Genomic DNA, 27,900 nt, shown 5'->3' with positions numbered 1-27,900 from the left:
CGAGATTGATGTAGTACCTGATAGTAGTACCTATGTAAACAATATGATATGATATGATGAGCAAGTAATCTCCTCGTCTTCATCCGCAGCGCAATGATTCCATCTAAATTCACAAATCGGGGCAATACCCCGTTCCAACACGCTCCCAAGTAACAAATAACAATTCAAAAAAAGCTGCTTTGACCCCCACTGCCATTATAACGCCAACTGATGCAAATGCTTCTTAACACTTCCTTTTAAACTATAACCTCACAAGTTGCGGTCATTGTTCGGCTGCGGTCTCTGGCACGGCCGCCACCCTTTCTCCGCATTACACTCCTCAACCTCTTCCTTCCTTTGTCTGTCCAGCGCCGCCTGCGCCAAAATCTCTCGTCGACTGAGTCCGGCGCTGCTCGCTTTATTGCCGCCCAAGACAAACTCGCCACCAGTCCAGCCGCCGTCGTCCTCGTGAACATCTTCCTCCTCGTCCTGGCCTGAGATGTGGTATCGTGATGTCTCGCCGATTGTCCGGCCGTTAGACTTCCAGTCGGCAGCGTCTACCTCGCGCTCAATTTGATGGCAAAGATCCCAAAACTGTCGGTCATGAGGGCCATGAACGTTATGGGTGAGCTCATGACAGAGTGTCTTGCGGATCGTCTTGTAGTCACGATAGCCGTCATGGGCGTCGGTTCGTAGTCGCAACTCAATCACCTCGCCCTGGTTGCGGTTGAGACCTAAGATGCGCGATGTTCCTTCGTGTGTTGTTTCCGTATGCGCCAGCGGCTCCATCTCCGTCAAAAGAGCAACAGTGAACTTGTGCTTTCGCATAGCTGCTCTGATACCTGGGTCCTCTTTGAGCCGGTTCAGCAGTTTGAGACTACGCTCGGGATGCGGTAATCCGGAGAGCGGTCGAACCTGCAAGAAAGTGTATTTGGAATCTTCTGCAGCTTGCAGTCCGCGACGCCGAGCCGGACCTTTAGCCTTTGCCTTGGAGCGCTGGGCTTCCCGTGCCGCCTTCATCTTGCTGAGCTTCTGGCACATGGCCTGGACAGCTTGAACGTCGGCAGAAGTCGAGCCCATGACAGTGACGGTCTTTCCAGCGAGGTTCTTGACCTGATACTCGGGATCCTTGAAAGGTGCCTTGAGGAACGGGCCCTTGGGCACCATGACCTTGATGTTCTCAAAGGGAATCTCGAGGACATTCTCAATCTCGTGGAACAAGTCGGTGACGGTGAGATCAGCCTCGATCTCAAAGGGAAACTTGTGGCCTCGATGCGACACGGTGATGCTGACAGTCTCCCGATCGGCGGCATTCTCACTCTCACCCTCGCTGTCGATTTCGTCGTGATGCTCCTGGTCCGTCTCCATGTCCGGCGCTGACGCTGACGGTGCTGACGGGGCCGCGTCTACTTGCATGTCGCCGGTGGCTTCTGCGCCGATCGCTTCATTGTTGTCGATGTGGCTGTTTGTTGATGACGGCATCTGCTTCTGCTGCTGTGAAGCTGCGTTGTCGATATTGTTATTGTTGTTGTCGTCGTCGTGGTCTAGATTCGGGTGGTTGTTTGGAGGCGATGCGACATCAGTCATGTTGTTGTGTGTCGTCGTGCCTGTATTAGGTCGTATTAGGTTGAAAGTAGAATAAATATGAGCTTTAGGTTTGTGACGTCAAGTGTAATAAATATATACAAACACCTTGCGGCACCTATATATATTTCCTTTGTCTTTATTGAGTTGTTTTAAGGGAGAGATTGCTGATGACAAATCTAACAGGTGATGCCCCCCGGAGATGCGACAGGCAGAGGCGTCGCTATATATATTCAGCCGTACTAGGGCCGTTTAATAAGGCAAGAGGGATGCGTACGTATACCAATATTGGTGCTAGCATAAGAAACTCCGTATTTACGCGTATAATCGCGAGGAAAGAAAGTTACAGTAAGGTGCTAGCTATTATTATTAAACGGCGTTGAGAGGAAGGAGCAACACAGAAGCTGCCAGCTCGGGATTACTCATGGCCACTTTCCCACAGTGCAATACGAATGCGATGCGCTCCAGCGATGCGGCAAGTGCGACCTGCTGCTCCTCCCCTGTCGGTGATTCGGGCACCTTCGGCAGGTGCTTGGTAATACGTCACGGCGGCCTCTGCCTACCCCCCTTTTCATACCGTTCTGGGACTAGCGCCATCGACGGCCCCTCCTTTTGGCTCGATGCCCGAGCGCCGTACGGAGAGCTGCGCCACAGAATGCACCGCCTCAGCTATGGAATACTTGTCCCGATGTTCTGCCGTAAGGCTGGTGGCTAATGGCTGGGGCGTAGCAACGTGGCTAGTGGTCGATGACGAGTGGCGGAGAATTGTCGGGCGCTGTCGGGCCCCTGCATTTCCCCGAGATGGAATTGGGGTAAGCAGATGAAAAAAGTTGACACATTCCAGTGTGATTAACTAAGCCTCTTTGTCCAATTGTTAATGCTAGCTGCTGCGAGAAGTGTGTAGGCTTTTTCACATTGCCTCGGCCCAGCAAAATTTGGCCGGGTATTACCAGTTTATTACCAGATGGCTCATTACCACTTACAAAGTTAGCCCTACTGTAATTACCGGTATTACACAAGCTGGTTTCCCCTTGCTTAAGGTAAACATTTGAACCCTGGAATTGCCGGCTTTGGCCCTGTTACTCGATTTGGCTCCCGCTCAGCCTGCCGAGCCGGATCACCGGGTCCCCGATCGATGATCCCGCCGCCGCACGCCTCGCTAATGCAGGGTCCCTGTCTCGTGTCCTCTTTTCCCCCTCGAGCAGCTCTAGCTAGCAGAAAAAACAGATGCCCTGCATGACTCTTGATTTGAATTAAAGCAGCTGCCAGGAACCATCATGTGATGCCGGGTGATCCACCGGAACTCGATAGCCCTACATACAGCCGCAGAATTGGCCACGATGACGTCGTTGCCGCCCAGCAATGCTTTTTGGATGTGGTTGCCAGAAGCAGCTGACGATATTAGAAGGCGAAATATTTCCACACTTTTTTCCAATTTGTAACTTATACTATGCAAAGATGCCCTCATCGAGAGATGTCAGCAGGCTCATCCAGTCCACAGCTGTGCTGCAAGAGGGCTCTCTAGACGCAGCATCGCAAGCATGCCAATTCCTACCAGCTAACCCTCTGAATAAGGCCATCACCGACACATACCGGACAATCTCCGTTGATGTCTGGGTCTGGAGGAACTCTTTGCTCTTCTTGCTCTTGCCATGCGTTCAAATGTCTCACGGCAAGCTCGCGCGCGTTTACGCAGAGTTGTTTGCCACCGTCGTTATGGCGCAGAAAGATGCACCATGTTGCCAGGTCCCAGGCGCTCTCGATGTTGTTACCGACTATTTAAGTGCTGTCACCAATGTCTATGCTACAATGCACTCTCTCTATTAGTATTATCCGCTACCCGGGTTCAGATGGTCGACTCTACCTCTACTCTAGCCAACCCTTCTCTCTATCAACTCTACCATCAGTGAGGCCGTGATTTCCGCAACACATCCGCGAGGGAGTCCGAGACAGAAATTTCTTGCATCCAACCCCAGATCTTTGCCCCTCTGCGTATTGCGTCGTATGCATAGCCACCCATCTTGAAGCTCTCCACCTGAGTTCCTGCACCTCGGACTCACTCATGTCGCCGACTGCCCCCCTTCGCTCTCCGCACATACGCATGAGCTTGGAGTCTAGAACTCAATCGGAGAGTGCGATTCCAGATAATGAGTTCACGTGTTCGCTCAAAATGAGTCGACTTGACGTGTCAACTTGACGTGTTTGGCCTCTCACATTAGGATGTTGATCGTTCGGGCCGCTCGTGGCCGAATATCGCCGAATGGCATCCTCGCTGGGCGGTCGGCCTCGCACACCTGCATTCCGCCAATTATCAGGATGTTCTTACCTATGTAATGCATCCACGTAACTCCCCACGAATTGGTAAGCTGCAGTAACCGTGCGGAGGCGTTCAAAGGCGGAGTTCTTCTCCAGATCATCCTCCGCATCGTCCCCCGCAACATAGACCGCGACATAGACCGCAACATACATGCACACCATCCCCAGTTTCACACTTCCATTGCAACTTGAGGGTCGGCGGCTATCAGTCCGTTATGTATGCTGCGGCGCAGAATTCACCGAGCTTTCTAATCCACCTTGCATCGCTAAATTTCCTTGTCTGTAGAAGCAGCAGCTTCGTGGTCTTTGTGGCGGGATCTTAAATCCGTCAAATCTTATGACAGCATTTGTACACATCCACCATGAACGTACCCTTGTATCTAATATTTCCAGGCCGCTCACCTGTATCCGTAATCTCTTGCCTAATCTGCCTCAAAAGATTTCCGTCTAGTCGGTTGGTCACTTGTAGTATTCCCGAGATCCTTGTAGCGGCTGGGTCGGCGGAATATCACAGCGCGGTAGTGGCTCTAGCATAGAAGTTATCAACAAGAGGTACTGACGGTAATAATGACCGAGCAACAAGAACTTCTTCAAGCCACATAGTAAAAGCCGTTTGTTCCCCGTCTAAGATTTCTGTATACTCGTAGTATTGGGTTGGGATGATGGATTATCATATTCGACTAGGTCAAACCGCAGCAATCAATCGCCACATCAACAACCCATCATGCTGATAATGGCAGTATCGATTGTCTAACGTCTGTACCGTATAAATTTGTATTATTAGTATATCCTTTGCTTTTCAAAATGGTAATGGACATTCTGGGCTAGGGTTGTTCTTTTATGTTCGATATATGATTGTACGACATGACTGCCGATTGCATGAGCGGGTTCCAAAAACAAAGTCTATTCAGTCTATTCAATCTGGAGCATTCATGCTTCTTAGAAACGCAGAAACACGCTTTTCAAGCTGCATGGCCATACATCTACTCGGCCACCTTGATGATAATCTTTCCAACGTGGCGGCCAGCAATCATGTGGTCAAACGCCTCCTTAGTCTCATCAAGCGTAAACACACGATCCAGCAGAGGCGCAAGACTAATCTTTCGCTTTTCCAAATGAGCATTCAATTCCTCGAAATCGCGCTTCGAGCCGACAGCAACACCCCTATACTCATATTAGCCATGAACCGTGAAAACTTGTCATCTTTTTATATCCGTTGTCACTGGCAAAACTTACTGGAGAGCGGCACGCTTCCACAGGAGCTCGAGGAGTTTACTTGGGTTCCAGTCCCCGGTGAATCCTCCAAGGAATCCCACAATCTTGATCGAACCATAGCCCGCAACGGAATCAATGTTTGATGGGAAAGAGGCCGGGCCAATGTTGTTGATAATGACTTTGGCTCCCCTGCCGTTGGTGATGCGCTTGACCTCTGCGGCAATGTCGGTGGTGGTCTTGTAGTTGATGCCGATGACGAGGGGGCTCAGTTTCTTGAGCTGGGCGAGTTTGGCGTCCGAGGATGAGGTGATGATGGTCTTGATGCCGGCGTCGACGAGGAGGAGGAGGGCAAACATGCTGACACCGCCAGTGCCTATAAAAAGAACATTGAGTCAATATGATGATACGTAATAAGGATATCAGTATCACTAGTGAGAAAACAATTACCTTCTAGAAGGGCATAGTCCTTCTCTGGCGACAGATTCTTCAACCCATCAACACTAGCCCATGCGGTAACACCAGCACAAGCGACGGTAGATGCCTGCACACAACCCAGTTAGTCAATCCACTGTAATCAATAACAAAACAAACTGGCAAACAAATTGACGCCTCACCTCATCCCAAGATAGATACTCCGGCAGTCCCACAAGAAGATTCTCGTCAAAAACCCTATACTCAGCCAAAACACCCTCGACATCACCTCCCAAACCCTGCACCGGCTCCTCCTCCTCGCCCGTGAGGAAGTTCACAAAGAAGTTTGGCGAGACGCGGTCTCCGACCTTGAACTTTTGCACGGCAGACCCGACGGCGGCCACCTCGGCGGCGGCGTCAGAGGCCGGGATGCCCTTCTCTACGACGTTGGCCGGGTACACGCCGCTGAGCATGGCGACGTCGCGGTAGTTGAGAGAGACGGAGTGGATTTTGATGAGGACATCCTTGGGGCCGAGGTTCTTGGGGGTAGTTTCGGTAGTTGGGACGATGGTTAGGGGGTGGGCGCCAGTGGTGCGGCGGTAGGCCTTGAAAGTCTCTGGGATAGCCATTATGTTGATTTATTGAGTTGTTGTGAAAGTTGTTTTGGAAAGGTGTGAGGATGAGATGGGTAGATGTCTTGAAATATTGTTGTTGATGCTGTTTCAAAACTTCATTCTTTGTGATGGCACCCTACGTCTATTATACTCTTCTCAACCATCTTCAACCCACCCTCACATCAACATTCAACCAGGACGTAGTCAAGTCCATGCCCAGCCACATTTCGGATCGCGTATAACCGTCGATCCACAATAAACGAATCATGAAGCCTTCCTTGGCCAGATTTACAATCTCGATAGATTATTAATTCGAATCGACAATCCTTCTTGAATCCATCGGGCATAACCAACTATGAAAAGAAACGAAACGTCGGAGATTAGGTTAGCTTGTAAATCTCAACTTGAGCAGGGCGGAAGTATGATCAGATTTTTGAGTCTGCCCATTTCCTCCAAGGTTACAGTACGGACATAGAGAGCTAGGGAATAGTCTAGAACTATTCTTGTTTCCGCCCTTCATGTCATAACTCTTTTTTTTTTCGGCCGATAACTGTTCTGGGGCGTAAAGTTTAGGCTGACAAATGCGGAATTACACCGCTTGGGCGAAGTGAAGGCTAAAGGAGAAATAATTACCCAAAAGGGAAATCTCGAGGAGATCGAAAATTAGGCGGGGCATCGACCGGAGTGGATACTTGAAGACAGAATCAAGAGAGTTTGCATTGAGAGACTGTTCAACTAGCTGAGAAATAGGAGTTGACAAAGGTTAGATTTTCTCTCTAAATTTGTCCAGGCTTGTCTAAGCTGAGGTAGTTGTCAAAAGGTTTGTTTCGGATACGGATGACAAGTTGGACAATTAAACCCGATGGCAATTAATAACAACTAGACTCTAAATACTGAAACATTCCCACCTATATCAAGTAAAGTTATGAAGGAAAAGAAAACTTTACAAATGACATTGCCACATTACTTTATCAATACAAACTCATAATTCCGTCTCAACAAACATAAAATCACTCAGTCCCTCCTTTATCTCATTACTCCGCGCAACTATCGCTGTACGACTCAGGCTACCTATCTACAGGCGTATTCAACTCCGCTGCCGTTACAGTGTCCGCTCTTGTATCCACATCACGTCCGTGTCCGCCTCCGTGCCGCCTCCATATCCGCTCCGAGCTCATTGGTTAATATATCTTTCTAAATCACGAAATACTCGCCTTTCCCCCGTTCAATTCGGTCCTCCAACAACAAATAGACTCTCTTTCCAAGCGCCCGTCTGCACAACCTCCTCCTTGACAAACGCATATCCGATATTGCTAAACTTGCCGGCAGCATGTTCCTTCAATATCATCAGACATTGGTTCCACGGGTTTATCATCATCCCGAATGATCCATTGTTGTACTGTTCCCATTGACCGATCAAGACAGCCGTATGCGACCCAGTCCCTTGTGGAACAATCTCCCAATTACCAGTGGTTTTAGAGTTAAACACGGATGCAGACGTCGTCTCCTCGTTGCTCTCTTTCACAGATGTCGCCAATGCGCTGAACCGGAAATACCCATCGTTTCTTATCATCCCCTTGGGCGTGTTTGCAAGTCTCCAACCGGAGTCCATAACATCCCCAATATCCTTCATCCCATCCTTCGTCTCCAGTATAGGTCTCCGCGCAGCATCAACCTGAGGAAAAACAGGCAACGTCGACAGCTTCGGATTCGGCAGCGTTTTCGTCGCAATAGCCAACCACTCGGCATGTTCTCCCCTCGCCAAGATTCCCTGCATCAACGCAATCGTCGCACCCAACCGATCCTCATTCTTGAATTTGCTGGTATCAAGCGTCACGCCCATGATACCCATAACACTAAACACCGTATCGACAGGGTATTTCGCCGCGCGCATAAACGAGGACCGCCAGATGGCAGTAAACATGCCCGTCTTGCCCTTCATGTCCATCGCATCAATCAGTTCCCTAACACGAGGTCGATCTCGAGACATGTCGCCGAAAACGCTAATCTTGAAGTCTTCAGATGGCAACTCCATCTTTTTTCCTTGGCGGTCGTGCATACTTACGCCGCTCCCCTTCATGGCCATTTCCAGTGTAGACTTTAGAGGCGCGATAGCCGCAACCCCCTTCTCAATCTCCTTTACTTCCACAAACATGTTTGACTGGATATAACAGTCTCCACGATCCCATGCAAACAAGCAGTGCACCGAAGGCGGCGCAATTGCTTCCTGTAGGGTCCACGCTCGACTTGCCCACGAAGTTTCCTCCGTGAGAGAAACGAGTCTCTGAAGACCGCCAGGGGCAACGATGCACTCCTGACAAGAGCGGTAAATGTCATACATGCGCTGAATCTGCCACGCCTTGTCATCTTCATTCGCCTGAAGAATGCACAAAGCATCCAACCAGACTAGATTACACCCATGCCGTTCTGCAGCCAGAGCAACGAGCCTCAGGACGTCCACAGATATCGGATCCGCGCCCTCGGCACCTGTAACGTGAATACTTGGAAGCGGAGATTTCTCATCAGGACGAGTAGAGAGGCCCCTCCAGACGTATGAGATGACGGCATAGGGAACTGAGGGGAGATCTTCGTATTCCAAGACGCGGATTGTTGATTTATGGGCGAGAGCGTCACCGTCGAGAAAGCGGTATCTGTGTGGTGTGGCTCCGGTGAGGGACAGCGGCTGGTCGGTGATGTCGCTGAAGTTGATGTGTAGAATCGTTTTACCCTCTGGGCCCGCCATTTCTCCCAACAAATAATCAACAATCAAGATATAGTATTAAGGTATGAAGAAAGGAACAAAAAGAATCTAAAGACAAGAATCTTGGAGCGGGGGCGGTTTAAATGTTCGCAAATATAGACCAATATTGGGCATCGCGGGATAATTGGCGGGGCAGCAGCATCAGGCCAATCAGTGAAGCTACAAGCAGCATCTCGATGGGAATATTGGCCTGGCGGGTCCAGAAATTGGCAGTTTAGAGGCTGTTGAAGGGACGAGAACGGCTAGACTTTGTGGTGATCCTCAGCTGAATCAATAGCTTCGCTCACATGCATGGCCCCCATGTAAATGTACCGCCACTTCACCAAATGAGAAGAAGATGGTGAATATTGACATTGAGTTGTTGTTGATTATATGGACATCTAAAGACACATCTACTCAGATTCATCATCATGATGTACCACGCTTGAATGGCCAAGTCAACTCTCCTTCGTTCAATTGAGTAGAATAGAGCCTCATCTCCTCCTCATCCCTCCATCCAATCTCACGCCTTGTTGTATAAAAAAAATATAGATATATATATATAATGGAGTCCGTCTCTTACATGTATCCCTCGCACGCCCATCGTCATCGCATCAACTCGCTCATGCTCATGTCATGTCTGCCATGCAAGGTTCATAGTTCTCACGCCATCGTACAAAGAAAACGCCAACTCCCCGCAGTCGTTTCCCCTCAAAAGTATATAAAATATCATATCAATGTCTTTAATGCCTGTTTCTCACTCATTAATGCCTATAATTCTTTTTGTCTCCCCCTTAATCCTATGACCGGCTCACGCCAAGCGTCTCTAGCCTTTGGCAAGCGGGCATCTTGTATGCATCCGCAGCGGCCATCTTCTCCGGATCCTGGTAAAACCACCCCATAGCATTCTCCCTCAATTGCCTCTTGTGCATGACTTCGTTTTCACACTCGTACCGTAGTTGCCGCACAAGGTTGATTTCGGCCGTACGGTCCAACTGAGTCAACTTAGACTTGCTATATGAGGCGACGTCGGAAGGTATGACAAAGTATTTGACGTTGAGGTTTGGTGTTGTGCGGCCCTCGGTGAAGGGCGCCTTGGGGTCGTCGAAAACCATGCGCGGAGTGGCGGGTGTGGAGGAGCCACCGGAGAAGATGGAGGTGACCAGAGGGATAATGAAGAAGAGGAGGATGGGGAGAAGACCCAGCAGCGTCTGGAGTCCAAACTGTTCTTGTTGAGGGCCATCACCCTGGGCCTGTCGCGGTCTCGCTCGGGGCACGCCGCCGCCGAATTGATGTACTCGAATGCCGGGGCCGCCACCAAAGTTGAAGACGAACTGGGGACCTGTATCAAACGCTTAATCGTCAGCATCTCTCGTCGGTACCGAACCAATGCTCCAATGCTCGTGACAATTACTCACCTCCAAAACCCCCGCCAAAGGGACCGCCGCCGCCGCCAAAGAAACGCGCAAACATCTCCTCGGGCGTCATCTCATCCTCTCCCCAACCACCGCCTCCCGCCGCTGCGGCTTGCCGTGACCCAAAGCCTGAGAAGGGATTCTGCTGTCTGGCGCTCTCGAACCGGCTGTCGGGGTCTGTTCCGAATTTATCGAACTTTTCTCTCTTCTCCTTGTCGCCCAAGATGCCAAAGGCGCGGCTGACCATCTTGAAGGCCTCGTCGGCGTGCTCGTGGCCATTCTTGTCGGGGTGTGTCAGCAGCGATTGTTTCCTGTACGCCTTCTTGATATCCGAGTCGGAGCACGAGGTGCGGACGGTCTCGAGGCCCAGGATGTCGTAAAAGGCGGTGGGCTTGCATTTCCGGATTCGCAGGACGGCGGCCTTTTGCTCGACGGTGTAGGAGCGACCTTGATTGCCCTGGTTGTGTTCGCGAGAACGAGCAGCGCCGCCCGTGTCGGCACCGGAGGCCGTTGCTTCGGGCATTGGATGGATTTGTGACGAGGAAACAAGGCGAGAAGTCGAGAGTCGAGGGACGGAATTCGAAACGAGCAGAGCAAAGAGCGAACAGTGACGTCGATGGCTTTGAGGGCGTCGATTGAAGCAAGCTGGTGATGGATTTCGGATTCTTTTTTTTTTCTCCCCCCAGTGACAAGCTGGCTTCTTCCAAAAATGGGATTCCCGCAAACCAAGTCCGCAAAAGAAGCAGCCCAAACGAACAAAGCAATAAGACACGACAAAGCACCGACCACAGGAAAATAAGCACAGGCTGGCAAATGCCGTCGAGACGTGCAAATCAATGCAGCGCTACAGACCCGCTGCTGTTGGAAGGTCTGAGAGCTGGTTCGTCGACTCTTCGCAACTTTTTGTGACTTGTCTAGATAGTAATCAATCAATCGGTCGAATGAGGGTCTCGGGCGAGATAGCGCTGCACCACGTGATGCATGGCTACCCTAGAGCCGGGTGGCGAAATTGGGGGCCAAAGGTATCCTTAGGTGAAGATAAGGTGATAAGGTACTTTCTTCCTTTCTATTCACTCATCCGATATATTATACAAGACAGCCTCCTTACTCACCCATCTATGCATTGAATTAATATTTTCCAATCCTCCTTTTATCATATCTGTTTCAATATACCGCACACGCATCTATGTGACCTCCAGGGTACTGAAAGTGGAAACGAAGCGTCGTAAACGAAGTCTTTCTCGTATTAGTTCTAGCTGTCTAGAACTCAACACCAATACCATTTGCTAAATGTGTTAGCGATGCGCCAGACTCTCCAAACCGGGCAGGAAATATTCATACCTTCTGCCATGAGCATCATGCCAAACTCGTCTGCTTCTGCCAGCCATAGCTCGCTTCTAGCATCCAAAGCATCACTTTCCTTGCTACCATTGACGCGAAACAGTTCCGTCATCTTATAACTCCCCCCATCAGCCCACTGCTTAAGCCAGTCCTTATAAAGACGCTGCCACTCCTCTTCCTGGTCACTCTGCCACAGATATCCCGCAGCGGGTGCAGGAAATGGTCCCAGCTCAAAGCACGTGAGGATTGGATATCCGAATCGAAGCGACCACGCAAATTCGAGGTGATGGAGGCCGACGATTGTGCGGCGCTTGGCGGAGACAATCGCCCATTCTTTCCAGGGTGGCAGCGTATGATTCGACTCTTGCTCTAGGAACAAACCCGTGCTGGCTAACTTGTGTTTGACGTTCCACATGTCAATCAGCAGTTGCGCGTCAATTGGATGAGCTAATGCTGACGACTGTCCGATTCCAAAAAAGAGGATGATGAGGAGAATGAGCATCGACTGTGCGGCTGCAAGAAGCTCCATCTCATTATACGTACAATACTAATATTAACATATTGTGTTAGCTGTATCAAACAATCGTTAGAAATCTTTAGGGTACAACTCACATCTCGAAGTAACCTTCGGACTTCATTGTGTACTGTTCTTTGGACCAAGTCACGGCTCTCCTCCGAGTGCATAATCCACATCTTGGCCAAAGTGCAACAGTTCGCCAGAGGAATTGGTATGCCATCTGCTAATTGGAGCCTGTGGATCATGGGGGGAAGCTGGCTTGTGAGATGTGAACCCATCATTCGAGGCCAGGATTTGAGTACGCGGATCACGAAATGCATCGTGTGTCTGGCTACAGGATCGGTATTCGGAGTTCGTCGTGCTTCGTTGAGTAGCAACCGACGCCTGTAGTTGGATATAACTAATTCAGGCGCAATCGGTTCCGAATTGCCAGTCCCGCTATTCTCCAACACCTCATGGCCAATTTCGGATTCTGTAGTCATAGAATCTACCATGCCACCCCGATCTGATGCATTATCCTGTGAGGTGTCTGTTTGGGAACGAGGCGTGGATTCTGCTCCGCAATCAACCGCAGAGAGGGCATCGTCGCTTTCCGGTGGCCCATGTCTGCCAATCGATTGTCTAGATGATGCATTTTTCCGTGTTGAGGAGTCGGTCGACGCATCTACGACCTCATTATCCAAGAGAGACTGCTCGCCCTGCCGGTTCAATTGGCCCCGAATAGTAGGCTTTTCTGCCTTTGATACCACTATTGTCGTGCCATCTCTCGACACATATTCACATGTGAGAGCGCGGTCTTCACATCTACTACAACTTGGTCGATGTAGATCACAGCGCAGCTTGGCGCGTGCACAAGCTCGACACGATTTCCGCCTGGATGGGCCCTTGATATCCTGGAGACAGCGCTTGCAGTGTCTCGTTAATGATGATGCTGCAGGCTACTCGGTTAGCATTGCTCTTATTCTCTTTATCGCATCAATAGGTACACATAGAAACCCACCTCTTGTAAAACGACGAGAACAACGCGGACACGTGAGTGAATTTCGTGTCAAAGGCATATAGAAGAGTTGGAGGTGGGATTCTTCTGTTGGTACTCCGACTCATGCATGGGATTCTATGTCAATAGGAGGGTATGGGTTCGGACTTCCGAATGCCTGGGAAGAGGTGGGCTACTTAATAAACAGACACAGCTTGTGGCGTTCAATCGTACGGAGGTGGCTGCTCAGAATGCTGCTAGATGAATTAGCAACGTCTTGGCGGAGTGGGCTCTCCCGGACTTCCGGGTGTCATAGATAGTACAATATGCTCAGCTTAGGCGTTGCGACATTGAATCTTATTCATCAGCGTCATTGGAACGTATCATATGGCCGAATATCATCAGCCGGAACTTGAATTGCGCGGACTAATACGGTTAATGGGCTACGGTATACGAGCTGCTACGGTGAAATGACTTGCGATGATCACTGCGAAAAATTCACGAGCACTATGTATGCCGCGCTATGTATGCCAAGCCGAATGCCCCTGAAAGCATGGTGTAAGTAACATAATAAATCTCACATTCTATTATCTCAGAACCTCCTCAGAAGAATAAGTCTTTGATGAGTTGATACGTGGCGAGATTAATAGTCTTGTTTGTACACAGTATCCACGAAATCACGAATAGTATCATCAACGCTGATGAAACCAGGTCGGCCAAGCTCCTTGAGCACCTCTTCAGCTCGCTTCACAACTTCATCCGCGGTTGACAAGTCTCTGCCCACAACATCTGAATCTTCCCCCTTTACAAGCTCCGGGCGGTCAGCATAGAGCTGACGAACCTTGGCGCGCATTTCGTTCCAAGTCGCCTGCTTGTAATAGGCAAAGATGCGCTCGTTTGCAATCGAAGGCAGCACGGCGGCAGCGACCATGAGAAGAGCACAATCTTCGACATTAATGATCCAAGCTAATTCTCGCCGTTAGCATATTGACAAGAATCCAATTGACTGTTCACGGAAGATCCATGTATGATAGAGTGGGTACGAACCAAGAGTCATCACCCGGCTCCAGTCGCCTTCTAAGACGCGCTTCAGCATTCCCACAGAGGTGCCGTTAGGTTGTTCCGCATCCAGCACGCGCCCAAAGTTTCCATCAGGAACAACACAGTTGGCGATAAAGGGAGGATTATTCTCCTTCACCCAGGACCAGAAAGCCAGTTCTGCAGCAGCTCTACTTGCTCCGTATACAGTCATGGCTCTCTCTACCGTAGGAACTGTTGGCTCTTCGCGGGCCTTGCGAAGATCTTCATGATTGTATGTGTCTACCGATATCTTGTGTGGCACGTTGTAGACGGCCGCTTCGACGGCTTTAGAGCTAGACAGATATACATAACGCCGTACCTTAGCTTGAGCCGCGGCTTTGAGCGTGTTAATGGTGCCTTTGACGACGGGATCTATCACCTGGCTCGGGTCTGGACCAAATATAGTGGGAGTCGAGACGTAGACGACCACGGCAGCACCTAAATGTTCATACGATCAGCCGGCTTGGCACATCACCCACCCAATAAATACGATAGTGAGGTTCATACCCTTGAATGCTTCATCAAACGCCCCGTCGGCTTCAAAGTCAACGACTTGCGCTAGCTCAAATTTTCCGGGATATTTCTTGTCGAAAAGCCCGTGCATCCAAGCCCGATGCTGCTCAACGTTGCGGACTGTTCCTCGAACCCGGTATCCTGCTTCGAGGAACTTGTCACAGGTCTCTGCGCCAATGTAGCCATTGGCACCAATAATGACGACTGTGGAGCCGAAAGTAACAGCTGGATTTTGGATCTTCATTGTTACGGTGAATAAGAAGTGTAATGGCGAACAAGTAGTTTAATGGTGTTGTGAGTTTCTCAAAGTTATCGTAGCAAAGATGAGAATATCTTCTATATCATATATAGATCTCGTTCAACGTGCAACACTCAGAACGCAGTTCAAGCTCATACAGACTTACAAATTCCTGTCTGACAAATGTTGTTTAGTCGCAATGTATATCCGAGAAAACAAAGTTGGTAATGATGGGTTTGTCTTAACATCGCACCCGGAACTCCGAGTGTATCAAATATAGGAGGCACTACAGTGGACCATAGTCCATATTTTTTTATAGAGGATGAAAAAAATCGGAATCAGCCATGATGAATGAAGACTTTGGCATCTATGTAGCTTATTACTCAAGATGTGAGGCCCAGTAGGATATATTTGGAGCAATCCTAGTCTAAGAACCCAACTCTGCTTCAAAGCCACTTACCAGCACTTCTCAACGCAAACATAACTGCAGCCAGACACCTCAAAACGATGGCCGACTTCATGATCTACGGAGCCACGGGTTACACCGGCCGCCTAGCAAGCGAATACTCGAAAAGCATCGGTCTCAATCCTGTGGTAGCTGGAAGAAGCAGCGACCGCGTTAAGCAACTCGCTGATTCGCTTGGGTTTGCATATCGCACATTCGACGTCAATGATCGTCAAGCCATAGACGATGGTTTACGAGGCATTCGTGTGCTACTAAGTTGTGCCGGGCCGTTTGCACGTACCGCCGAGCCTCTGATGGATGCTTGCATAAGATCTGGAGTACACTATCTCGACGTATCTGCTGAACTCGTTAGCTACCAATTGGCGGAACAGAAGAACGACGAAGCAAGAGCCGCAAATGTTATGCTTTTGCCAGGGTGTGGCGGCAGCGTGGCAATGCTTGGCTGCTTAGCTGGACATGCTATCAAAAGTATTAACAAGGTGACCAGCATTGATGTTGCCCTGTTCGTCGCCGGAACAATTTCGCGAGGTTCAGCAATCAGCACAGCGGAAGGCGTAACAGCTGAGTGCTTACAGAGACAAAATGGTCAATTGATCGAGCAGAATGTCCAAGATTCGGCTGAATTTGACTTTGACGATGGGAAGGGCTCCGTCAGCTGCTTTCCAGTGACGCTTCCAGACCTGCTCACTATATGGAAGTCTACCAATACCCCCAACATCAAGACCTTTGTTCATGTGTCTGGCGGTGCTTTTCCGACGGGGGATTTAGCAGCTCTGCCAGATGGCCCAACGGCGGAGCAGAGGAAAGAAAATCGATATCATGCTGCTGTGGTTGCTAAGGGAGATGATGGGGCCATCAAGAGGGCCGTTCTTCACACGCCCAATGGATACGATTTTACGTCTGTGGCTTGTATTGAGGCTGCGAGAAGGGTTTTGGATGGAAAGGCTAAGGGAGGATTTCAGACGCCGGCCAGTACTTTTGGCAGCGACTTTGTAACCTCTATTCTAGGATCTACGCTGAAAGATATGTAAAGTTATAAGAGATGTTGGTTAGAGTGTAAAAGTTTTATACAGCCAGATGGATTTTAATTGAGAAAAAGTTGTGTGTCTAGAGTATGACACTGTAATGTGAAGCAATAGACCGCGTTGTCTGCCACCAGTCCATTAACACTTTCACGTATTTTGCTGGATACCTGAATGCTCTCTGTTCATACGATAACGTCTTTAGAACAGTTCCTTATTATACTTCATAAATGGGATCATATTCATTATAATCTCATTAATTCATGGACATCAGTAAGTGGTCTTATGGTCGGAGTTGTCCGTACTCGGAATTCCGAACTCGCCAAGAAATATACGCATTTGCAGCTCTATCGCTGTGAAGCATCTCTCTCATTTGTCATTGAACAAAATTATTAATTCATTTGGCATCCAGTAATTCCGTTCCATTGAATGCAGCCTAGGGGTCCCACGGTGAAGACGATGCATATATATTTGGGAACTGTTGCGTCTGATCGATGGGTTGGTCGTGTCCTGCATTCCCTAACCAGCGCAATACATCAAATAGGTATCATTCAATTCAGCCAATATGCCTAGCTACCTTGTAACTGGCGCAAGCAGAGGACTTGGTGTATGTTGCTCGGCTAATGCATCAGTCGCAATGCTAACTCGAATTTGACAGTATGGCATGATTAAGGTTCTGGCATCAGATCCCCTCAACAAAGTTATTGGACTTGTTCGAGACGCAGCCGCTACTCGAGCGCGCCTAAGCACCGACAACGTATCCAACGTACACATTGTAGCCGCAGACATCACCGATGACAAAGCCTTGAAAGAGGCTGCAGAGGAAACAAAGCGCTTCCTTGGAGACGCAGGATTGGATGTCCTGATTAACAATGCCGCGTACGTGAGCAAAGCCACGGAATTGAAAAACTTCAAGGACTTGTAAGGCATACAATGGACGATATAATCTTCCGGATTTAATTGCTAATGCCATTGTAACCAGCGAACATGACGTGCCAGCCGTCTTGAAAGATGCGCAGCAGAGCTTCGAGATTAATGTTGTGGGCGTCCTCAAAACCATCTATGCTTTCCTTCCACTGGTCCGAGAAGGCAAATTGAAGAAGATTGTAGGAATATCGAGTGGTATGGGAGATATCGGTAAGTCTGCCAATTATATTATCGCACAAGACTTTCGGCGATGCAAAGGAGAGTTGAGTATGTGCTAAATTAATCCCAGAATTTATAAACAGCCTCAGACTCGCCAACGCCGCTCCCTACGCCGTCAGCAAAGCCGCTTTGACCACCATGTTTGCAAAATTCAACGCGGCCTATCAAGATGAAGGGCTCTTGTTCTTTACCATATGTCCTGGTCTCGTCGACACCGCAGAGGGTGATGCCACTTGTACGATTCAATCTCGAGCAGCCAAATGATTTGACAACCTGCTAACTCATCATAGTATCAAGCGATGACTCATTGCGTTTACAGGCAATCATGGCCAAATTTAACGATTATGCGCCAGGCTTTAAGGCGATGGACCCAGTTACTGCTGCGGAGAGCTCTTTGGCGGCTGTTGCTCGCTCGTCATTAGAGACGGGGCATGGAGGCTCGTTTCTCAGCCATAACGGGACTAAGAGATGGATGTAGATAAATATTTAAGGCTCAACACCAATTTTCTTCAAGTCTATAGGTTTGAGATTGGCGGGCCTTGATTGATGGTTTCGATACACCAGGGCATAGGAATCAACTGGAAAGCTACACCGCAATATTCTGCCGAATTCAATAGAACCATATAGATGTAAATTAAATGAATTCAATTGGTGTTTACTGCAATGTAACTCAAGATCCTATTTTACTACCTTTTTTCCTAATGCTGTTCCATTGACAACACTACCGAAACTTACACATGATGCACAGCTACCCTACACCACGACGATGAGATTCGGAGCAAAGTACACGAGTTCCATGAGTAAGGGTGACTTGAAGTAGATATGGGATGATAAGATAGCTCATATTGAACTATTTTGCCTATCTCGTAAATTAAAAAATGGATTGAATCATTGGTTCGAAGCCCCTCCATAGATGTCATGGCCTTATTCAACTATGATAGGCGGTCCAATCTCCGCTGCCTGGATTTACTTGTCTCTTTCATCGGACCGTGAGAAGGTAAATATTAAATAAATTGGCCCACAGGAAAGAGTGGCCACAGTAATCATGGATGGAGGTATTTAATGAATGAGCCAAGAAGGTAAACAAATGCGCTGCAGGGGTTAATTGGTTGTCTATGCATCAAAGTCTCGATGTTCCTATCAGAGCGACCGGTCCCCCACTTCACCAAGGTGGGAGGCCGACAATGACGATTGATCCAGATTCCATTAGAGTAAAGTGCATCGTTATTGTTGCAATACTACTGCAGATATCCATAATGGAGAGAAATATAATTTTCTGGTCAAATCATTAATTAACGCGTCATGTCCTGCCATGCTTGTGATTGTATTCGGAGGCCTGCATTCACTCATCCAACCGGTGACTGTAGGCCTTCCACAGCTGCAAATTACCTGGCGACATTAAGTAGCGAATGGTTTGATACGTTATTCCTTTCATGTTGGCTTCACAGTAGAATACCTTGAAGCATAAATAGCGGCCACATGCCGCAGAATTATGATGCCGACTCTCAGACCTCTAAACATCTGCATAGGCCTACCATTTGCATGATATGGTATCAACCCATCGTACCCACTCGCCCACAAGCTTCGTAACCGCCAAGAAGCATGGATAACAAATATGAGAGGTTGGTAAACGGGATTGCCTAACATGATGGTTGCGTTTAATGTTGACTCTGGGATTAGCATTCTGGCTTCGAAGCCATTCAAATTCGTCGTCGGGCCTAAGAAGAAGCAATTCTTAATGCATGAGGCTGCGATAACAAGACTTTCCAAGACACTTGACAAACTCTTGAATGGGGGCATGAAAGAGTCGAAAGAGCATTCTGTTTGTTGGGAGGACATCGATGAGAAAACCTTTCTCCGCTTTGGCGAATGGGCTTACACGGGAGATTACAAGCCTGAAGAACCGGAGATCCTTTTGGATGCTTCTCAAATTGCATTTTCTAAAAAGGATGTGAAAAATGCAACGCCTAGCAAGGCAGAGCCTGTCACCAAATGCCTCGCTGCATTCACTTCTACCATAGTAACAGGTCCCTTCGTGCATTGTGGGCGGGATGCGACTTCATCAACCACCATATCCTGCGGTATTTGTACTACCAGTTTTTCCACCCTCCGCTGTCACAATTATTGTGGTACGTATCAATTTTCTACTTGTCCGCGATGCCGAGGCGGCAGCACGCCGAAAAAGAAAACACTGGTCGAGAAATTCAACAACAATTCCGCATATGAATCTCCAACTACGCCTTTCACGCCTCGCAAGAACACTGAGAGCTGTGAAGATTACAGCGGAGTCTTCCTCTCTCACGCTCAGCTGTATGTCCTGGCGGATAAATACGATATCAAAGAGCTGTGTGATCTCTGTGCGCATAAACTCTGGGCCACCTTGAAGGAATTCGTACTCTATCCAGAGCGCATGGGAGACGTTGTTGGCCTGGTGAGATACACGTTCCAGAACACGCTGGAGAGCGACAAGCTGCGTACTCTGTTGAAGGATTTCTGTGCCTGCACTGTAGAAGAATTGTGCAAGGGCGAAGGTTTTCAAGATCTGATCTGCGAAGCCCCAGAATTTGCGTCTGAGTTGATTAAGGATATGAGCATGCGACTGTGTTAAAGAGCTGAGATGATGGACAACATTTCTCTTGGTTGGCATAGGCAGTTGGATGAGAGCAAGTTAGTGCAGATATTCATACCTGGAGCCGCTAATAAAGCGCTGAGATTCCACACCAAAATCGATGTGTGGACCCAGCACATGTCACCACTTCCCATCACGTGATCCGATTGCTCTTGAAGATTTCTAGATCATCACCACCAATAGCCATCCAGCTGGATATCCCAGATCGCAATACAGCCAAAATGCTGCCCACTCGAGCGCTTCTCAAGCGCTCTGTTTGGAAAGGTAACTTTTAATCTCCCCAAATATCCAAATGACTTAAACAATCGCTAACTCCAGTTTCTCACAGGGCCAAACCTCGTCCCGTAAGAACCGCCCCTCCAAACATCGAGAAACACTCACTCACGCATCCTGTTATTTCTACAGCCTTTCCATCGTCTTCCCCAAGGGACCCAACGATAAAGTCCCTCCCGTCCGAACACAGGCTCGCTCAGCGACCATCCTGCCAAACTTTGTCGGCCTCAACTTTGAGATTCACAATGGCAAAGATTACCACCAGGTGACGATTACAGAGGACATGGTGGGACACAAGCTGGGAGAATTTGCGCCGTGAGTAACTTGGATTGCCATGCTTGTTTTTGGTGGTTATGCATAGATGGCTAATTTGGAGGCATAGCACACGGAAACCGAATATTTGGGACAGGAAATAGACGGGGAACAGAGAGAATGGGGAAGAGAGGATGAACATGTACAATTACTTGTATCAACGCCGTAATGCCACGACTTATTGCATGCTTTGAATCATTGGCACAGCACACAATTGAAATAAGAAGAAAAAAGGAAATAAAGCAGTTCGTATTGTGTTGGACCAACGAAACTTAAGACCCAGTAGGCCTTCCCTGGATAAACCCGTTTCCAACGCCATCATCCCTCCAACGCCATATGTAAAAACATTGTCGATATAATCTTTAAGCCGCAATCATTTATACCCCATGTATCCCTCCATTCATCGGTAAAACTCGCTTCTCTTGACATTGACGCCATACTCGCCAACCGCCATTCCCAGATCCTCCATCGTCAACACCGTCCTGTTCTGGCTTCCTCCCTGGCCACCACCTCCAAAACCCGGTCGCTGGATACCCAAGGGTCCGCCTTTGCCCTGATCCTTGGTGCCCGGCTGGCCGGACTGCTGGCCAGGGATCGGGAATCCAGCTGCGGCGCCGAGAGTGCCCATGGGGTTGTTTGTGTTGCTGGACGCGCGGATGCGGCTGTACTGATACGCGTCGGCCGCGACGTCGGCAATGAACTTTTGCGTGGCGAGCGCGAGAAGACGGGCGAGACGAGGATCTGTCTGGGGAGGAGGAGGAAGACCAGCTTTGGTCATGTAGTAGTGCGTCACTGCATCCGGAATCTATGATGAGCAGAAACAGAGGTCAGCAACACACACAATCCATCTAGAAGCAATCGATCTCAATACGTGCGACAGAAGAGAGACGTACGATGGGGGCATAATCATCAATCTTATTGAGAAACTCTCGCAGGGAAACGTCCTTTCGCGTGGGCAGTTTGCTCAGATCCTGGCCAGCGGGCGCTATGGGATCGGGCACGGCGTCGCTGGGCCCGTTTTCGGGGGCAATCTGCTTCTCGACGTTTTCCGGCGCGTCGCTGTCCATTGTGAAGTCGAATCCCGGGTTTAGATGACGCGGGGAGGGGAGTGAATGTGCTGGGGTTAAGAGCGTGAAAGTTGACGCTTGAAAGATGGCGAGGTTGATGATGAATGACTATCACGTGATGGGCATGACCTCTGATCTGAGCTGCGAAACTCAAAGCGCCTCATCAAAATGTACTTTTTGCAGCATTCTACTACTAGGTAGGTAGCCATATATTTGATACATTCTGGGTTTGAGATACTTATTTAAATAAATTGAATTCTTTTTGAATGTGCCCTCGCCCTTTATTGGGGCTCTACTCAATACTGGATGCGCATACCCGCGTTCATCACATAGCTCATACCCTGCCCCCCCAATCCAGATTCAAACACATTCAATTGATTGCCCTCTAATTTTTTCGTCCACAACGTACATGGCCCAAACTCACGAAATCCTCATATTAAGAGATGACGCCCTTTCCCTTACTGCCTCAAACCGAGCATACCATCAAACGCCGCCGATGCAATCATTCTCCCACCTTTAAACTAGTTTCACCCCGTGCATTATCGTAGCCGGAGAGCTCCCTTGTTGTTTGCGGTGACTAATAAGTCGTCACAGCCATCTGCCGTGAAGTTTTCATTGCCTTGAGCAGCCAGTGGATTGGCGGCCTATCCCAAACCCTGTCGCAAAACAGCACTGTCACCTCCCTTTTTATAAAGTACGCAGCAAAAGCCGTTTTGTCCCTTAGACGGGCAGCTTGAACTTCTTGCCCTTGAGAACCTTGTTGTAGTAGATGTAGAAAAAGTCGCTGTAGAGAACCGTCTGGATCAGACCAGCGACAATGGCAATCCAATCCACCTTATGGTTGGGCTCTGCGATGTAACGGTAGATCCAGTTGGGGATGTAGAGGGCGCGGTAGAGTCCGAGGGCAAAGAGGTAGTGAGTCGTGATGGTTTCTGCCTCGCCAGTGCGCTGCAACATAAACAGCTGTGGGAGGATGGCCACGGACTCGAGCCAGATGGAAAAGGCCCACATGATCTCAGCGGGCGTGTAATAGTAGGGGAAGGCGACGGCGAGGATGGCGGCACCGCCGAGGAGGTACTGCACTCGGAAGGTATCGACGTTGACATCGTTGGTGGGCTTGTAGGCGTTGGTCATGAGGTAGATGATGTAGCCCTGGGAGCCGATGAAGAGGACCTTGAAGACGAAGTTGTAGATGCTGTTGGTCGAAAAGAGATCTGCCCTGTGTTAGCCAGGTCGAATTCGAATCTGTGTTGCCATTGGACGTTATTTATGGCTGGTGAGAGGCATACCGAGGTATCTAGTGAGGTAGACGAGCAGATACAGGCCTTGCGACTTGAAGGAGATGCCCGAACAGCTCTGCAAGGCGAGGCGCCGAGTTAGTCAAGCTTCGAGAGAGGCGAAAGGAAAGGAGCGGCAGCATGGGAGAGACGCACCTTGAGCTGCACCATCTTGTGCAGTAAGATGAGGATACTCGCTAGATGCGAGAAATCCGCTGTTCCTGCGTTAGCGCATCTGCGTCTATCCGTCTCGGTTCGTCGCCCTGTAAATGATTCGAGGAGCGTCCACGGACTCACCAGCAATGCGAAAGACGTTGAGCACCATGGTGGCGGCTTGTGTGCCCCGGGATCCGGAAAGCGAGCGGTCAGAAGAAGAAGAGAGAAGAAAAGAGAAAAGAAGAAGAAGATGCGGAGATCTAATCGGCAGTTGCGCAATCCGGCGTCGAGATAAGAAAGGATCGAAACGACGGACGGTAGTTGAAGAGAAGCGAAGGGGCGATAAGATTGGATGATGCAGCAAAAAGGACACGAACGCGACTGGCATGTCATTGGACAGAAATGCAGCAAGCTTCCAAGGGCGACGTACAGTTCTTATAAGATACTCACACTGTACACAATGCAAAGCACAGCTGCTTGTCGCTTCTTAAAATAGCATGGAAACCTTTTGTCGATCTGTGCTTTACCCTAGGCAAATATTGTACTGTGCTATTTCTGACTTGATCGTGCCTTTTGTGTGCAACGTGTTACAATTGAGGATGAGCACAAGCACAGTTTGCACATACTCGGGTACCTCATTCTGTACAGCTTCAGAGTTTATGCTGACCTGACTTATCTAATCAAGGATGACATCATTGTGTCTCGACAGGGCATTTGATAGTGGGACGATAGCTTCATTTATACCAATCGAGAAAGCGAAAACGAAGCCGAATATGTGTTAACAGAACCAAAATCAACGCGTGATTCAACTGCTGGGATTTAGCTGCTTGTATCATAAGCCAATCCCATCACACGTTATCATCCCCAAGCTGTCTGATCTGTTCCATGGATCCTAAAACTAGACTCTTCTTAGCTAAAAGACATAATCAAGCATAAACAAGCGCTGTACAACTTAAGCTCAATACAGTCACAAAACCTTGGCCTAACCATCTCCAAGCGAATAAGCCAGACCATGAATGTCATTTTCTGACCAATGAGCGGAGAATCACTCAATATTCCTTCCACTATGGATCATCAGCTCTGGTTTGACTGTAGTCGCAGCAAAGCCCAAGACTAAATCCTTCTGCGAGGACTATTAAATCCGCTTGAGCCCATACTAGACATCGTGACAACTCTTTTCTCACAGCACATTTTGAAAGAGTGCCGTATTCGGTGACACCAGACCGTACTTGTTCCATCACAGCTCCCACCAAGGTGAGGCATTCAATCGATATCATGTAAGCGCTTTGCCCGACTGACATCCCATTCATAGCCTTTACTGCAGGTTTCCAATATGAACGCAGCACAACTCGTCGAGAAGCACTTCCAGACCCTTAAAGTCGACCACCAAGCATGGCTCAGCTTATACGCCCCCGACGCCGTGGTGGAAATGCCAAACTCGCCTCATCCCCACCCTACCAAAGTAGAGGGACTCGAGGCCATTGGCGCTTCAGTAGTGGGCTTCGTCGGAAGTATGGGCGATGATTTCAACGTCCAAATAAGAAGGATTTATCCCATCGATGACGAGGATGCCGCTTTTGTCGAATTCACAATGACTGGAACGGTGACGTTGACGGGGAAAAAGTACGAGCAGAATTACGTGTCGTATTTCCGCGCTGAGAATGGCAAGATTGTTCTGTACCGGGAGTATTTTGACAGTTCACGGATAGCTGCTGCTTTTGTGCCTGATGAGTAGAGTAGTTTGACGGGAATATGTATTATAAGAGCATGGTGCTAGCATAACTACAACCGCAATGGCTTTCCTTACTGCCTCTTATTGTATAACGTCTTGCTTTAGAGGAGACTGGGAGCGCGCCGTTTTGGAAAGGTATTCTCGTACGCACGCAGGAAGTTTAACAGCATTTCTTCACCCCCGGCAGTCGTAAATGCAACCAAACCAATGGGCCGGCCATTGTACTCGAGGTATGACAATGGCATCGTTGCGGAAGGGTAGCCTGTCGATGGTTAAAAAATGCCCACGAGGAACTTGGGTGTCATGGAACCATACCTGCAGCCGACACCAGCAGGTTTACGGGAGAGTCTCCTGGCGCAATGACTAGATCTACGTCATATTCTTTGAGTGTCTTGTCAATGCCAATGTCACGGCCAACTTTTCGCGCATGTCTTAGAAGAAAATCATGCTCTTCATCGGACATTGTCATTGTGGCGGCGTTCTGGAGCTGGTCTTGGTTATCGTAGCCTGAGTAGGGGTCAGTGGCAAACTGGGACTTTGTCTGATGAACGGGCGACTTGCTTGGTGGAAGCGCTTTTTCTGCATGGTTCTGGTTGAACCTTATGAGTTCATCCAGGCTCCGTACTTGGGAATATTCGAGCGTTTCAAGGTAAGCTTCAAATGTGGGTTTAAACCGAGCCGCTGAACAAGTTAGATCATATTTCAGTGGCAGTTCGAGCAAGAGGCAGTTCACCTTGAATGTCGTAGAAGCTATGCCGCCCATTCACTTCAAATGTATCGATGGATACAAGTTCTACTTCTTTGAAGGCCTTTGCCGTAAGCGCAATCTTTGCGTAAGCAGCCAGAGTGTCTTTTTTCTGGAGATGTTTGTTTAGTGAGTCTGTAAAGAATTCCAGCCTTCATTCATCTTACTATCTGCGCCGTGGCTTCTGGCACTGGGCGCTGTAGATTAGAGTCAAAGAACCATTTATCTGGAGAGAGAAATCCGATTTTGAAGTCTCTAAAGTCATCAGCCATCATTTGAGAATGAAACTTTCTCTTTCTGCTTCCCTTTGGAGTGACTAAGACATCCAAAAGGTTTGCCAGATCAGCAGGCGATTTTGCCATCGGCCCTGCAGTATCGAATAAATGAGACAGAGGTATCAAGCCATCCTGTGGGACCAAGTTCATCGTTGGTCGGAGAGTATATAATGCCGCTCGGGTGCTCGGTGTGATCAAAGATCCTCCAGTGTCCGTTCCTATCGCCAAGGGGGCATATCCTGCGCTGACGCCAACGGCAGAGCCTGTTGATGAGTCAGAGGGTGACTATAGATGTTTGCCAACGTTAGTGAGTACTAAGGGACATCATGTCTGTCATCTTCTTGACACATATGATCTCGACTAATGAGTATTCATTTTCAGCTACTCACCGAGTGCCCAAGGATACGGTCGGTCAAATCTACATCACCGATAGTGTATGCAGATTGCGTTTGACCACCTAAAGCCGACCATCCAGGCATGATATTTGAACCTCTGAAAGCAAGCATTAGTCACCGCACGGAGAAGGGCTAAGTAGTTGGACGACGTTGGACGAAGCCGTGTCAGTTGCGTACTTGAAGCCAGCGAGCTCCTGGTGATTTGAACATTAGATACTGTAAATATAACCAGTTCGAGCAAGTACTCACTGATAACTGTGTTTTCCCTATGATAATCATCCCTGCTTCAAGAATCTGCATTCTGTTAGGATTTTTTTCGCAGTGAGGTTAGACAGTCCAACGACTCACTCTTTCTATAATCTCAGCGCTCTTTGACGGTCGCGATGTAAGCAAGGCAAGACTGCCCCCCGTCGTGTTCATTCCCAGGCTTGGGTGGGTTGCGATATTGTCCTAAGAACTGGTTATTTTTGCTGTGTACATGCAGATCGAGTAACTCAAGCGAAGGTGAAGAAAACCTTGATGAGGATGGGAATCCCGTGAAGGGGCCCACGTAGGTGGCCATTCTTGCGTTCGAGGTCCAGGGCGGCCGCCACCGTCCTGGCTTGTGGATTCTTCTGTAGAACAGCCTTAAGACAATCGTCGTGCCTATCAATCTGAGCGAAGCATCTGTCGACCAATTCAACGCTTGTGAGCTCGCCAGCCGTCAAGAGCTGTTGAAGATCTTCTGCGGTTGCAGTCAACAGATCAATCGATCGCCGTGAGGTCCCCGAGGGCCACGAGAATGGCCAGGCCAGTCGAAAGAAATACACCATAGAGCACATAAGGAGTAAGAGCAAAATACTGTAGGCCGTATATGGCGGACACAACATGATCCTCGGAGCGCTCGATTCTTGGTCACTGGAAAGATGGGCACCCGGGAAGTTAGGCTGTGTGTTGTTGGCGGCGGACATCATGTGAGGATAGAACACGGACCCGTTAGTTACCTCACGTTGGGTGTTGGAATGTGCGATTGCATAAAGACAGCGCATTGGAAAGAGATCATTCAAAATGCATTAGGGCATAACCGGGCAATAGGTTACCTCATCGTCACATGGAGGCACTGGAACTCATCCTTTCCCATATGAGCCTCTTCTTGAGCAATTGATCTTTTCGCAGATTTGGTTCATCTTCATAGATTCCTATTATTATATTTTTTATCTTGAATCTTCATCACTATTCTTCTCAACGCATCCCTAACCATTCGAAAATGGATATCCAAGCGGCGGCAACCCCCGACCGCATCGTTTCTAACGCATGACATGGCACAATTGATCCGTTGATAACCACAGCCGAGGAACTGCAAGAGCTTCTGACATCAGGTCGTCTAACTAGCCTAGATTTGGTCAATATTTATCTTCGTCAGATCGAGCAGCATAACAAGAACGGTTTGAAGTTGAATGCAATCATTTCCACTGCACCACAACACA

General features: G+C 48.8%; 15 protein-coding genes across 15 annotated transcripts; 6 read left to right on the top strand and 9 right to left on the bottom strand.

The window, feature by feature from the left end:
• Positions 1–249: 249 nt before the first annotated feature.
• Positions 250–1,566, bottom strand: T069G_08745 (WLM domain-containing protein; the record flags this gene model as incomplete). The annotated part of the gene is made up of 1 exon (XM_056175955.1): positions 250–1,566. The coding sequence occupies one exon, from the start codon at positions 1,564–1,566 to the stop codon at positions 250–252; it is 1,317 nt and encodes a 438-aa protein (XP_056026904.1).
• A 1,455-nt stretch (positions 1,567–3,021) lies between these two features.
• T069G_08744 (uncharacterized protein) lies at positions 3,022–3,390 on the top strand (the record flags this gene model as incomplete). Its single annotated transcript, XM_056175954.1, has 1 exon — positions 3,022–3,390. The coding sequence occupies one exon, from the start codon at positions 3,022–3,024 to the stop codon at positions 3,388–3,390; it is 369 nt and encodes a 122-aa protein (XP_056026903.1).
• A 1,472-nt stretch (positions 3,391–4,862) lies between these two features.
• Positions 4,863–6,134, bottom strand: T069G_08743 (zinc-binding dehydrogenase domain-containing protein; the record flags this gene model as incomplete). Its single annotated transcript, XM_056175953.1, has 4 exons — positions 4,863–5,043; positions 5,116–5,467; positions 5,542–5,635; positions 5,709–6,134. The coding sequence occupies 4 exons, from the start codon at positions 6,132–6,134 to the stop codon at positions 4,863–4,865; spliced, it is 1,053 nt and encodes a 350-aa protein (XP_056026902.1).
• Positions 6,135–7,344: 1,210 nt separating this feature from the next.
• Positions 7,345–8,862, bottom strand: T069G_08742 (heterokaryon incompatibility protein (HET) domain-containing protein; the record flags this gene model as incomplete). The annotated part of the gene is made up of 2 exons (XM_056175952.1): positions 7,345–8,127; positions 8,185–8,862. 2 exons carry the CDS (start codon positions 8,860–8,862, stop codon positions 7,345–7,347), a joined length of 1,461 nt encoding a protein of 486 aa, XP_056026901.1.
• A 797-nt stretch (positions 8,863–9,659) lies between these two features.
• T069G_08741 (dnaJ domain-containing protein) lies at positions 9,660–10,797 on the bottom strand (the record flags this gene model as incomplete). Its single annotated transcript, XM_056175951.1, has 2 exons — positions 9,660–10,213; positions 10,278–10,797. 2 exons carry the CDS (start codon positions 10,795–10,797, stop codon positions 9,660–9,662), a joined length of 1,074 nt encoding a protein of 357 aa, XP_056026900.1.
• Positions 10,798–11,534: 737 nt separating this feature from the next.
• T069G_08740 (uncharacterized protein) lies at positions 11,535–12,308 on the bottom strand (the record flags this gene model as incomplete). The annotated part of the gene is made up of 3 exons (XM_056175950.1): positions 11,535–11,560; positions 11,616–12,162; positions 12,228–12,308. The coding sequence occupies 3 exons, from the start codon at positions 12,306–12,308 to the stop codon at positions 11,535–11,537; spliced, it is 654 nt and encodes a 217-aa protein (XP_056026899.1).
• A 1,443-nt stretch (positions 12,309–13,751) lies between these two features.
• On the bottom strand, positions 13,752–14,945 carry T069G_08739 (NAD dependent epimerase/dehydratase family domain-containing protein; the record flags this gene model as incomplete). The annotated part of the gene is made up of 3 exons (XM_056175949.1): positions 13,752–14,074; positions 14,156–14,626; positions 14,696–14,945. 3 exons carry the CDS (start codon positions 14,943–14,945, stop codon positions 13,752–13,754), a joined length of 1,044 nt encoding a protein of 347 aa, XP_056026898.1.
• Positions 14,946–15,446: 501 nt separating this feature from the next.
• T069G_08738 (saccharopine dehydrogenase NADP binding domain-containing protein) lies at positions 15,447–16,436 on the top strand (the record flags this gene model as incomplete). The annotated part of the gene is made up of 1 exon (XM_056175948.1): positions 15,447–16,436. One exon carries the CDS (start codon positions 15,447–15,449, stop codon positions 16,434–16,436), a length of 990 nt encoding a protein of 329 aa, XP_056026897.1.
• A 556-nt stretch (positions 16,437–16,992) lies between these two features.
• Positions 16,993–18,051, top strand: T069G_08737 (short chain dehydrogenase domain-containing protein; the record flags this gene model as incomplete). The annotated part of the gene is made up of 5 exons (XM_056175947.1): positions 16,993–17,034; positions 17,086–17,348; positions 17,410–17,564; positions 17,644–17,796; positions 17,864–18,051. 5 exons carry the CDS (start codon positions 16,993–16,995, stop codon positions 18,049–18,051), a joined length of 801 nt encoding a protein of 266 aa, XP_056026896.1.
• Positions 18,052–19,218: 1,167 nt separating this feature from the next.
• On the top strand, positions 19,219–20,181 carry T069G_08736 (uncharacterized protein; the record flags this gene model as incomplete). Its single annotated transcript, XM_056175946.1, has 1 exon — positions 19,219–20,181. The coding sequence occupies one exon, from the start codon at positions 19,219–19,221 to the stop codon at positions 20,179–20,181; it is 963 nt and encodes a 320-aa protein (XP_056026895.1).
• A 242-nt stretch (positions 20,182–20,423) lies between these two features.
• On the top strand, positions 20,424–20,794 carry T069G_08735 (ribosomal protein s19 domain-containing protein; the record flags this gene model as incomplete). Its single annotated transcript, XM_056175945.1, has 3 exons — positions 20,424–20,466; positions 20,531–20,546; positions 20,608–20,794. 3 exons carry the CDS (start codon positions 20,424–20,426, stop codon positions 20,792–20,794), a joined length of 246 nt encoding a protein of 81 aa, XP_056026894.1.
• Positions 20,795–21,187: 393 nt separating this feature from the next.
• Positions 21,188–21,854, bottom strand: T069G_08734 (transcription initiation factor TFIID 23-30kDa subunit domain-containing protein; the record flags this gene model as incomplete). Its single annotated transcript, XM_056175944.1, has 2 exons — positions 21,188–21,592; positions 21,681–21,854. 2 exons carry the CDS (start codon positions 21,852–21,854, stop codon positions 21,188–21,190), a joined length of 579 nt encoding a protein of 192 aa, XP_056026893.1.
• Positions 21,855–22,574: 720 nt separating this feature from the next.
• Positions 22,575–23,456, bottom strand: T069G_08733 (ER lumen protein retaining receptor domain-containing protein; the record flags this gene model as incomplete). Its single annotated transcript, XM_056175943.1, has 4 exons — positions 22,575–23,068; positions 23,144–23,210; positions 23,288–23,346; positions 23,429–23,456. The coding sequence occupies 4 exons, from the start codon at positions 23,454–23,456 to the stop codon at positions 22,575–22,577; spliced, it is 648 nt and encodes a 215-aa protein (XP_056026892.1).
• A 1,164-nt stretch (positions 23,457–24,620) lies between these two features.
• T069G_08732 (snoaL-like domain-containing protein) lies at positions 24,621–25,022 on the top strand (the record flags this gene model as incomplete). Its single annotated transcript, XM_056175942.1, has 1 exon — positions 24,621–25,022. One exon carries the CDS (start codon positions 24,621–24,623, stop codon positions 25,020–25,022), a length of 402 nt encoding a protein of 133 aa, XP_056026891.1.
• A 98-nt stretch (positions 25,023–25,120) lies between these two features.
• T069G_08731 (amidase domain-containing protein) lies at positions 25,121–27,384 on the bottom strand (the record flags this gene model as incomplete). The annotated part of the gene is made up of 10 exons (XM_056175941.1): positions 25,121–25,281; positions 25,335–25,526; positions 25,581–25,700; positions 25,753–25,876; positions 25,932–26,324; positions 26,462–26,531; positions 26,612–26,628; positions 26,684–26,728; positions 26,783–26,884; positions 26,950–27,384. 10 exons carry the CDS (start codon positions 27,382–27,384, stop codon positions 25,121–25,123), a joined length of 1,659 nt encoding a protein of 552 aa, XP_056026890.1.
• Positions 27,385–27,900: the final 516 nt, after the last annotated feature.

The sequence above is a fragment of the Trichoderma breve genome, chromosome 5, assembly GCF_028502605.1.
Source record: "Trichoderma breve strain T069 chromosome 5, whole genome shotgun sequence".
NCBI lineage: Eukaryota > Fungi > Ascomycota > Sordariomycetes > Hypocreales > Hypocreaceae > Trichoderma > Trichoderma breve.
This window is presented reverse-complemented; position numbering and strand designations above follow the sequence as displayed.